The sequence below is a fragment of the Penaeus japonicus genome, unplaced genomic scaffold, assembly GCF_977035675.1.
Source record: "Penaeus japonicus unplaced genomic scaffold, GWHDUDI00000001_assembly GWHDUDI00000001, whole genome shotgun sequence".
Taxonomy (NCBI): domain Eukaryota; kingdom Metazoa; phylum Arthropoda; class Malacostraca; order Decapoda; family Penaeidae; genus Penaeus; species Penaeus japonicus.
This window is the reverse complement of record NW_028234403.1, coordinates 53,247,827-53,258,715: the sequence shown is the minus strand read 5'-3', so window position 1 is coordinate 53,258,715 and position 10,889 is coordinate 53,247,827. Positions and strand designations below refer to the sequence as shown.

The window sequence follows — 10,889 nt, the reverse complement described above, 5'->3', positions numbered from 1 at the left end:
TGCATCATTGATTTAGTTGACAGCTCTCCTACCAAAATATGTTCTGTAAATGTATTATTACCAAAATAATAATCTAGAATTTTTTTTTTAGAAATATGTTTTGTATACTGATAATTATCAAGCCCATTGCCATGAAAGCTATTTTTAGATATAAAATGAAGACACAGTTGCAGTGACAGTGACTCCAATATACATTTGCTGTTACCTATCTGTTCACACAAGAATAGTTCACGTGCACATGTGTGGGCCAGTGATATATTAGGAGTAGTGTAAACAGGAATCCTTGTGTGTGTAATTATGTAACATTATATAGGATAATTGTGAATTTTTTGCATATGGTGTGACTTTCATAGTGTAAGTATGCTATTAAAGTGACTTATTTGCAATGATCAGTGAATATTACTGACTTATAAGGAAAAATGAACTAGTTCATAAACATGTCACAAAATATAGCTTATGCTTGATGCTATTACTACTGCTGTTATAATTATCATTTATAATATTAATTTTTTTTACCTCTATTTTTATTTCTCCATAGTTAATAGTAGTGCTTGGTCACAATGCAGCGTTAGAGACCCTTGAACTTGTCGTGACAAATGACGAAGTGAACTGGGGCTGCGTTTTGACCCTCGTGGCAACAGTCCTCAACTGCCACCGAGACTCGGTTGGAATTCTGAAAGGTAGGATGTCATTGTTTATTTTTATTTTATTTGGTTTAGTAATGTGATTGTGTTTGATAGAAATTGTGACAGGAATTTAGTGTTGGTAATGAAAAGTCTTCACAAAGTCTTTTATGATTTTCTCTTGTAATTTCAATTTATTTTTTGATTTGTCTCACAGAATTCTTTGCTTTGAATAGACATTTTCTATTACAGCACTTTTATTACTATTACAACACTCTATTACACTCTTTTATTTGTACTTGTAGGCATGATCGAGCAAAACATCAGGAGGGGATGCGAGGAGCAGGAGATGGAGTCGCTTGTCATTGGCCTTCTTTTTGCGAGACATGCGAGTCAAGAGGGTCGTCACATCTTCCCCTCTTATTCTCAGTGGTTCAGTGCCCTCTTTGCGGCCGAGTCCACAAGCCCAGTCACAGATAAACAGTCCTTTGTGTTCTTTGTGCGTGATTGTGGAGTTCGTTTGTTTTTCAATACTTTGTTGCCCTTTTGGAAGAGTGTTTATGTTATTGTTAACCTTTTGTGTTATGTTATCTTTTTATATAGATATATATGTTTGTTGTGATGCTTGTTAGTCCTATGGTTAACAGGACCTAGTAGGAAGAAATATGGATAAAGAATAGAGGGATTAGCTTATTCAAATATTTGTAACTTGTAACTCTGTGGAGGTAAAGCTACCCAAAACTTCCCAACAGATACGTTTCCTGACGGACTTAGTGCCTCATGAGCCAGCCTACTGTTTGCGTGCTCACCTTACCAACCAAATGTACACACCAAGAGGCTGTCAAGAGGTAATGGAGGCAGATGATATTTTCCTTTTATATTACACAAGGAGCTTTATTTTCTCAATTTGTATTACAGAAAGATCATCATTCCTTAATCCTTAATAATTAGTATGCCTAAGGAGGCTATAATACAAATGCAACAATACTTAATGTTACTGATGATTATAATACATTAAAATGATACACTGATAATGGAATTAAAAAAAAAGAAAAAAGAACAAAAAAAGAAAAGAAAAGAAATGAAAAGAAAGAAAGAAAAAAATGTATATATGATAATTATGATGTATAGATAACCTTTCTCCCCCTCAGATTTTGCGGGATTATTGTCACCTAGCCAGAGCAAGACTCAAAGATCTGAAGGAAATCTTAGACCCAAATACTGCCATCCACCAGTCAGTGAAGGAAAAGAGCAAGGTCAGTTTTTCAGTATATGTGTATTTCAGTGCAGAAACAGGTGGAAAAGTGAATGGAATGTAAATCGGTTTGTGAAGAGAGGGGGGGTGGTGGAAAAGGATGTATTAATTTTCATTAAGTTGCAGTTAGGTTATACGGTTGTATATAGATATCAGTGTAATAGAAATAGATATATTTGTATCAAGTTGTGTGTGGAGAATTCTTGCTGAACAACCTGTAAACAAAATAATTAATTTCCCTGTAATTCCTTACTCCTCCCTCTGCTGTGTTGCCTACATAAAATTATAACCAGACAAAAAAACAATACCTAACAAGATATTATCTTTCTTTCCATTCTAGTTTCAATCTCTATTTCTTTTCTTCATTTTCCAGGTAACAGATGAAGTAGAGACAGCCATCACCCAGTACGCACAGACATCAAAAGTACCCAACTTTGTTATTGAAGCCTCCATCTTTCGAAAGCCCTACTTCCGTTCAGCCTTCCTGCCGATGCTCCTTACGCCCAGGTTAGTGGGTGAGGGAGAGGGTGGGGGTTGGGGTGAGGGGGAGGGTAAGGGTGGGGGTGAGGGTGAAGGGGGGGTGGGGGTGAGGGTGAAGGTAGGGGTGGGGACGGGGGTGAGGGTGGGGGTGAGGTTGACTGAGAGTGAGAATGAGAGGTTAGGGTGAGAGTTAGGGTGAGGGTGAGAACTAGGGGGAGGGCATTAAGGGAAAAGGAGAGGGAAAGGGAGAGAGGAAGGGAGAAGGGGAGGGAGACTATATACATTCACATGAAATCAGAGCCTCCACATTTAGTTTGTTCTTAAATTAAGTGCTGTTAAGTCTGTATAAGTAGTAACTACAGTCTTAAATTACAGTTATTGATAGTGTTAAAAAAAGGAGAATGCAATTCAATACATAAATACAGTATGCCATATTCTTATGTTGCTGAGGAGAATTCTTATCATTTAATGCAATTTTAATAAAGGAGTTAGTAACTATTTTCACTGACAGTGTTTTATGTATGCATGTAGGCCTATGCCAGATGTCCCAGATGCCAGAGCAAAACTTATTGAAGTCCTACATACAACTGGGAAAATACCCTCCAACATGTACAAAAATTATGTTGAGGTTTGTCAAAAGGAATGCACAGATCTTCTGACAGGTAGATATCTTCTTCTTCTTCTTCTTCTTCTTCTTCTTCTTCTTCGTCTTCTTCTTCTTCTTCGTCTTCTTCTTCGTCTTCTTCTTCTTCTTCTTCTTCTTCTTCTTCTTCTTCTTCTTCTTCTTCTTCTTCTTCTTCTTCTTCTTCTTCTTCTTCTTCTTCTTCTTCTTCTTCTTCTTCTTCTTCTTCTTCTTCTTCTTCTCTTCCTCTTCTTCTTCTCTTCTTCTTCTCTTCTTCTTCTTCTTCTTCTTCTTCTTCTTCTTCTCTTCCTCTTCTTCTTCTCTTCTTCTTCTCTTCTTCTCTTCTTCTTCTTCTTCTTCTTCTTCTTCTTCTTCTTCTTCTTCTTCTTCTTCGTCTTCGTCTTCGTCTTCGTCTTCGTCTTCGTCTTCGTCTTCGTCTTCGTCTTCGTCTTCGTCTTCGTCTTCGTCTTCGTCTTCGTCTTCGTCTTCGTCTTCGTCTTCGTCTTCGTCTTCGTCTTCGTCTTCGTCTTCGTCTTCGTCTTCGTCTTCGTCTTCGTCTTCGTCTTCGTCTTCGTCTTCGTCTTCGTCTTCGTCTTCGTCTTCTTCTTCGTCTTCGTCTTCGTCTTCGTCTTCGTCTTCGTCTTCGTCTTCGTCTTCGTCTTCGTCTTCGTCTTCGTCTTCGTCTTCGTCTTCGTCTTCGTCTTCGTCTTCGTCTTCGTCTTCGTCTTCGTCTTCGTCTTCGTCTTCGTCTTCGTCTTCGTCTTCGTCTTCTTCTTCGTCTTCGTCTTCGTCTTCGTCTTCGTCTTCGTCTTCGTCTTCGTCTTCGTCTTCGTTTTCGTCTTTGTTTTCGTTTTCGTCTTCGTCTTCGTCTTCGTCTTCGTCTTCGTCTTCGTCTTCGTCTTCGTCTTCGTCTTCGTCTTCGTCTTCGTCTTCGTCTTCGTCTTCGTCTTCGTCTTCGTCTTCGTCTTCGTCTTCGTCTTCGTCTTCGTCTTCGTCTTCGTCTTCATCTTCGTCTTCGTCTTCGTCATCATCTTCGTCTTCGTCTTCATCTCCGTCTTCATTTTCGTCTTCATCTTCGTCTTCATCTTCGTCTTCATCTTCGTCTTCATCTTCGTCTTCATCTTCGTCTTCGTCTTCGTCTTCGTCTTCGTCTTCGTCTTCGTCTTCATCTTCGTCTTCGTCTTCGTCTTCGTCTTCGTCTTCGTCTTCGTCTTCGTCTTCGTCTTCGTCTTCGTCTTCGTCTTCGTCTTCGTCTTCGTCTTCGTCTTCATCTTCGTCTTCGTCTTCGTCTTCGTCTTCGTCTTCGTCTTCGTCTTCGTCTTCGTCTTCGTCTTCGTCTTCGTCTTCGTCTTCGTCTTCGTCTTCGTCTTCGTCTTCGTCTTCGTCTTCGTCTTCGTCTTCGTCTTCGTCTTCGTCTTCGTCTTCGTCTTCGTCTTCGTCTTCGTCTTCGTCTTCGTCTTCGTCTTCGTCTTCGTCTTCGTCTTCGTCTTCGTCTTCGTCTTCGTCTTCGTCTTCGTCTTCGTCTTCGTCTTCGTCTTCGTCTTCGTCTTCGTCTTCGTCTTCGTCTTCGTCTTCGTCTTCGTCTTCGTCTTCGTCTTCGTCTTCGTCTTCGTCTTCGTCTTCGACTTCGTCTTCGTCTTCGTCTTCGTCTTCGTCTTCGTCTTCGTCTTCGTCTTCGTCTTCGTCTTCGTCTTCGTCTTCGTCTTCGTCTTCGTCTTCGTCTTCGTCTTCGTCTTCGTCTTCGTCTTCGTCTTCGTCTTCGTCTTCGTCTTCGTCTTCGTCTTCGTCTTCGTCTTCGTCTTCGTCTTCGTCTTCGTCTTTGTCTTTGTCTTCGTCTTCGTCTTTGTCTTTGTCTTTGTCTTTGTCTTCGTCTTCGTCTTCGGTTTCGTCTTTGGCTTAGTCTTTGACTTTGTCTTCGGCTTCGTCTTTGGCTTTGTCTTCGTCTTCGGCTTCGTCTTTGGCTTTGTCTTCGGCTTCGTCTTCGTCTTTGACTTTGTCTTCGGCTTCGTCTTCGGCTTCGTCTTCGTCTTCGGCTTCGTCTTTGACTTTGTCTTCGTCTTCGTCTTCGTCTTCGTCTTTGTCTTCGTCTTCGTCTTCGTCTTCGTCTTCGTCTTCGTCTTCGTCTTCGTCTTCGTCTTCGTCTTCGTCTTCGTCTTCGTCTTCGTCTTCGTCTTCGTCTTCGTCTTCGTCTTCGTCTTCGTCTTCGTCTTCGTCTTCGTCTTCGTCTTCGTCTTCGTCTTCGTCTTCGTCTTCGTCTTCGTCTTCGTCTTCGTCTTCGTCTTCGTCTTCGTCTTCGTCTTCGTCTTCGTCTTCGTCTTCGTCTTCGTCTTCGTCTTCGTCTTCGTCTTCGTCTTCGTCTTCGTCTTCGTCTTCGTCTTCGTCTTCCTCTTCGTCTTCGTCTTCGTCTTCGTCTTCGTCTTCGTCTTCGTCTTCGTCTTCGTCTTCGTCTTCGTCTTCGTCTTCGTCTTCGTCTTCGTCTTCGTCTTCGTCTTCGTCTTCGTCTTCGTCTTCGTCTTCGTCTTCGTCTTCGTCTTCGTCTTCGTCTTCGTCTTCGTCTTCGTCTTCGTCTTCGTCTTCGTCTTCGTCTTCGTCTTCGTCTTCGTCTTCGTCTTCGTCTTCGTCTTCGTCTTCGTCTTCGTCTTCGTCTTCGTCTTCGTCTTCGTCTTCGTCTTCGTCTTCGTCTTCGTCTTCGTCTTCGTCTTCGTCTTCGTCTTCGTCTTCGTCTTCGTCTTCGTCTTCGTCTTCGTCTTCGTCTTCGTCTTCGTCTTCATCAAAGGAAGGAAAAATAACCAAAAAGGATCGACCATTTTGGCTCTCCCAGTACCTATCACTCTTATCAGGAAGTGTGACGCTGCAGTCAGCACTTTTCACATACCTTCTGCACATCCTTTCTTCAGGACAGCAAGAAGAGTTATCGCAGACCAAAGTGGGTGATTCTTCTAATTTGATGTGGATTTCAGTCCTATGATATGATTGATTTGTTTGTTTACATCGCATATGTCAAAACATCCCAGAATAATTTGCAAATGTGTGTTGTGTAAGAATATCTCAGAATAACGTTTGTAAGCATGTTTTCAGATTCATAGTGTGGGTATTATATTGTCCGAGCTGTGCAACATCGATGGCTTGTTCTTACCTGTGGTTGGGATGTTGTCTCCTGAATGCAAACCAGAGAGCTTCTTAGGATTCTTCATAGACTGTATGTCCTTTGACACTTATCAGTCATGTCTTCAGGCTTGCAGGTTAGTAATAGTGAAAGTTAAAAATCTTGAATCATGGACAGAGATAAGCTTGTTTTCATTGTGACACTACATTTGATTTTTTGTCATTCTTTCATAGATTAACAAGTATTCATGTTGGCGTATAGGATTAACACTAAATATATATATTAATTACTCTTAGTAATTATCAGAATGTACTTTGTTCTTAGCATCATCAGCTGTTGGTTGGATTGGTCATTCTGTGTGGATGGAGAAACAGACTCAGGGAATGCGGCTTTAGCTTCCATTCCTCCCACGGCAATCCATTTATATGACTGTCTAGCACCTCGAGTTACGCTCATGAAAGAAGCACACGGTAAGATTTAAACTGTGTGTGTGCGTGTGGGTGGGATGCATGTTTTTGATGATGTTGTTTCTGTTTAGTTTTTTTTATTTGCTAGAAGGCTAATAAATAGTAAGGAGGCTTCATTTTAAAGCAGTCCTTTACTAGACTTTAACTGAAGGTGTTTCATGTTCAGTAATTTTAAATGTCCTTTTTAAAGTGCTGATACTTGAAAATCACTGAATGATCGAACTGAAGAACAGCTCCGATTTTTAACTATAAAATCACTGCAACATGAACAGTGCATATGAACTAATAAGTTTTTTTTTTATTATGAAAGAGGGGCATAGTGGAAGTGGTGTGGGTTAATGTATTTTATAGGCTGCTGATTTTTTTTTTTTTTTTCATTTCCCCTCCTTTTTACAGAATTTTTCTTTTCTTTTTTATTTAATTTATTGAGCTACAGTTTTTGTCACTTTTATAAGATCATCAGTTTTTATTTTAATTCAGATTCTTAGATAGGAAAGACCTAGTCATGATTCATATTCTGGCTGAAATACTGGCATAGAAAATATACAAAATTAGGCTTTAGGATTTTAATTACTTTTTATTTCTTGTTTCAGAGGAAAAAGATGTGACAATGGCTCATGTGTATAACTACCTAGAAGGGCTCGAAGTTTCTGAGTGCTGTGTTCTCTATTACAGCAGGTTGCGTGGAAAACTTTCGGAGAAGAAGGTATGGAGGAGGGATCTCTTAATTTTCTTTTTATAATTTCAAAATATTGCATTTTGAAAGAATTTTTTTTTCTTTAATGATGAAGTCGTGTGATTTATTAACCTTCAAAATTATTTTCATTGCGTATTTATTAAAAGATAAAAGATTTAGTAATTCATCTAAGTTAAGAAAACACCGACATAAAGACTTAAAGTGTTGCATATTCCAGGTTCCGCTAGAGAAGTGGATCTCCTTTGAGTTGAGTGCTGCTTGGGGGGAAGTACCCCTTGATGTGCGTTTGACGTACCTCCAGCTGAGGGTTCGGCGAGACTTTGTCGGGGAGAGTGGAGGGTGTGCAGACTTGACCCTTGGAGATGCTATAGTCAAGATGGTGTTTGTCTTGATGGAGGTTGGGCTGAAGAAGGTCTGTTTAGATTTTGGGGTTTTCTGTGCGTCTTAAGGTTTTTGGTTTCTTCTGTTTTTGGTTTGGTCCTTAGGTATCTAATGATGAGGCTTTTCTTAAAGTTGTTTAAGGATCGATAGGATGCCAAATTTTTGCCTAGGATATTGCTGTGATTTGAGGAATTATACAGATTTTGCGGTATCTATTTTCATTTGTGTTGTATTAACATGATATAATATCTCGATTTAATATCATCATCACAGGTAGATTTTGTTCTTTGTGATGTGTGAAATTTTAAGTTTCCCTAGTTATGGATATATGTATTTTTTTCACTGTTCTGAATGAATATTGACTTGCAATTTCCAATGTATTGCAGGATTTGCTTAGAAGTCACCTTTAGTTACCATTTAACCTTTCCATGACAGGCATTTTCACATGATTAAATCATTTCATTTTTCCTGTTGTTGAAGTTACAAGCTATTTTTTTCTTCAGTTATAATAACCTATTATGCTAAATACTCATTAGAATCACTTTTGTAATATATCATTTTGATTGATATTACATCCCAAAGTCTAGAAAATAATAGAGAACACACAAAACTTAAGATGTTGAACCCAGCCTGAACATCTTACGAACTAGCTCTTCCTGGAAGGTACAAGATATGTATCCCTCAATAAGAAGTTATAATTAAATACTTCAATTTGACCAGATATTTAGTCTTTATAAGTTTCTTAAGATTCAGAGGAATTCATGTGTTACTATTTTGCAATTTTAATGCTTGATTCTCACTTCGAATCTGTTAATCATTTTTTTAGAGAAATGCCGGAGAAATGCTTTTGCTCCTACAGTCTCTAAGTCAGCAGAGTCGAAGTATTGACATTTGTCTCTTGGAAGAGTGGCATATCCGCTACCCAGAATATCAGGCATGCGATAGTCGCATTTTATCTTTCATGAGGTGAGTTATATTTTTTTTGCTGTTCCTCTGACTCTCTGTATATGTCTGTCTCTCCATCTCTCTTACTCTGTCTCTGTCTCCAAGTCTTAGTCATTATCTGTCTCTGCTTGTCTGTCAGTCTGCCTGTATGGAAATTGCAGCATTAATTTTTTTTTTTCTTCTTGTTATCCTCCTATTTTTATTAGCATTATTCTTATAACTCTGATCATTATAAACATCATTATCTTTATCATCATTATTTTCATTATTGATATCATCATCATTATCATTATTATTAGTAGTAAAATGATAATGATAATGATAACAATAACAGTAAAAAGGCTAATGATTGTGATAATTATAACAAATATTGATAGATAATTAATAGAACATAAAAGTGATTACTACAAATTATTATTATTATTACTATTTACTTACAGACAGATTAATAGAAGTTGCTAAGTGTAGATAAATAACCAGTTTTGAATATAGATGAAGAGTATGGATAAATATTTGACATTATTTCGTTAAGGAAAAGAATTATCAGAATTCATCACTCTTTCCAGCATATGCAGAAGTCTCCCTCCAATTATGTTCCTAAGGTCAACCAAGCTATTACAGCACTCGAGGCATCTGAGGACCATGGTAGAACAGCTAACGGTATGGTGGTTGTGTGCTTTCTGGAAGGCTGAGATCCTCCTTACTGATGTTTCTGTGTTCCTCAAATAAATAGGCAGTTTATCTGATCTACTTGCATTGAATATCATGTTTCGTTCAGTTAATTATCTTGTATTTATATGGATAGCTGTCTGGTTGCGGTGGAAGCCATTGAAAATACATACTTAAGATTATTATTATTCTCAGATTGCAGGGCAGGATCTTCAGATGAATCTCTGCGACACAAGTTTCCTGCTGATAGCCCTGTTTCACGCGGCGTCTGATCATGGCCTCAAGAATATTGAAGTCCAACAGTGTCTTTCACCACTCAGGATGGCTATTTTGGTAATGCAGTCTGTAGTTTGGATGATTTCATGTTCAATGAAATATGAGAAATATAGTCCTTATGGTTGAAATATTTGACTGATGTTTGATGATAGCACACAAATGTTAATCCTGTTCTTAAAACGGTATTTATGTTTTCTTTCAATTGCAGTACCACTTTGAATCACTAAAGAGAATCTTCGAATCCCACTCTGGAGTTGTTGGAATGTACGGTTGCTTACAAGACTTTTGCAGTTTCCTCGAATGCACAGACATGATGGAAACCATTGATGTAACACCTCAGGAAGCTGGTATTAGATGCCTTGCTCTCCGTTTAAAATTGAAGGCCAGCGACCATCAGGGTTTCTTGTCTAAAATTTCTCCAAAAACAAGACTATGCTATTTTCAGTGGCTGTTAGCCTACGTGGGGCAGCAACAGATTCATGGCAGGTTGCCTTTCTTTCCGGACCAAGAAAGTGTTGTTAATGAAATAAGTGGGGAAAATAAAGAAATAATCTTAACATGTAAGTCAGAACTAGAATTATTGTTGATGACTTTTGAAACCGCAAGACTCGCAAAAGAGATTTTTCCAGATGCAGAGGAAAGACAGCTGCCTTTGCTGGCTGTACCCACAGCCTGTGTCCTTTTATTACTTTATATCAATGCATTGGCAGAGGTAAAACAAGGAAATAGAGAGAATAAGAAGGGACTGAATCTCAAGTACATTGATCTTCTCATACAGTGCCATCATGCAATGAGTAAAGCCTTAGAATCGAGGCAGGAACCCAGTGCAGATGAGATGGCTCCAAGAAGCAAGATCTGGAATAGAAAGTCTTACTCCTTAAACAAGATTGATGATCTGAATTCAGATCTTGAGGAACTTGAGTACCTGGCTGAGCTGAATCAAAAATTGTTTGCCTTAATATCAAGTACCTCACCAGAAGCTCTCTCTAAGTTACCCAAGGACACGCTGTTGAAGTGCGAGTCGGATCTCAGAGCCGCAATATCTTACAAGTTGAAATGTAAATAACAGATGTTGATCTCTTTGTCAGAATAAAAGATATATTTGCCAACTGAATGATGTTTTCTCTTAATTCTCTATACAAATTTGTAGTAGAAGACTACATATTCCTTGACCAAGGTTGTGATGGTAAGCTTGAGTGCCACATATTAAAGCAACAAATCTTGAATTTCTAATAACCAACATCAGTAACCTGTGAAATGGATTTTAAACGGATCTGCAACAAAGAACAATGGAAAATGGTTCTTTCACAACTCTTTTTTTCTCACCAACCATTTTGGCAAATAAGCGGCTGACCTTTGTCCATACAT

The 10,889-nt window shown here is 38.8% G+C and overlaps 1 protein-coding gene across 1 annotated transcript in view; it reads left to right on the top strand.

The window, feature by feature from the left end:
* Positions 1-10,635, top strand: part of LOC122257289 (uncharacterized) — a 15,423-nt gene extending 4,788 nt beyond the window's left edge. Inside the window, exons 7-21 of the mRNA XM_086548373.1 lie at positions 539-680; positions 929-1,122; positions 1,376-1,471; positions 1,775-1,879; positions 2,252-2,385; positions 2,890-3,220; positions 5,757-5,906; positions 6,059-6,222; positions 6,411-6,556; positions 7,147-7,259; positions 7,468-7,662; positions 8,458-8,597; positions 9,143-9,236; positions 9,441-9,578; positions 9,730-10,635. Of these exons, the coding sequence (XP_086404499.1) occupies positions 539-680; positions 929-1,122; positions 1,376-1,471; positions 1,775-1,879; positions 2,252-2,385; positions 2,890-3,220; positions 5,757-5,906; positions 6,059-6,222; positions 6,411-6,556; positions 7,147-7,259; positions 7,468-7,662; positions 8,458-8,597; positions 9,143-9,236; positions 9,441-9,578; positions 9,730-10,587 (3,000 nt within the window). The 3' untranslated portion in view covers positions 10,588-10,635. The remainder of the gene's footprint in view (positions 1-538; positions 681-928; positions 1,123-1,375; positions 1,472-1,774; positions 1,880-2,251; positions 2,386-2,889; positions 3,221-5,756; positions 5,907-6,058; positions 6,223-6,410; positions 6,557-7,146; positions 7,260-7,467; positions 7,663-8,457; positions 8,598-9,142; positions 9,237-9,440; positions 9,579-9,729) is intronic.
* Positions 10,636-10,889: the final 254 nt, after the last annotated feature.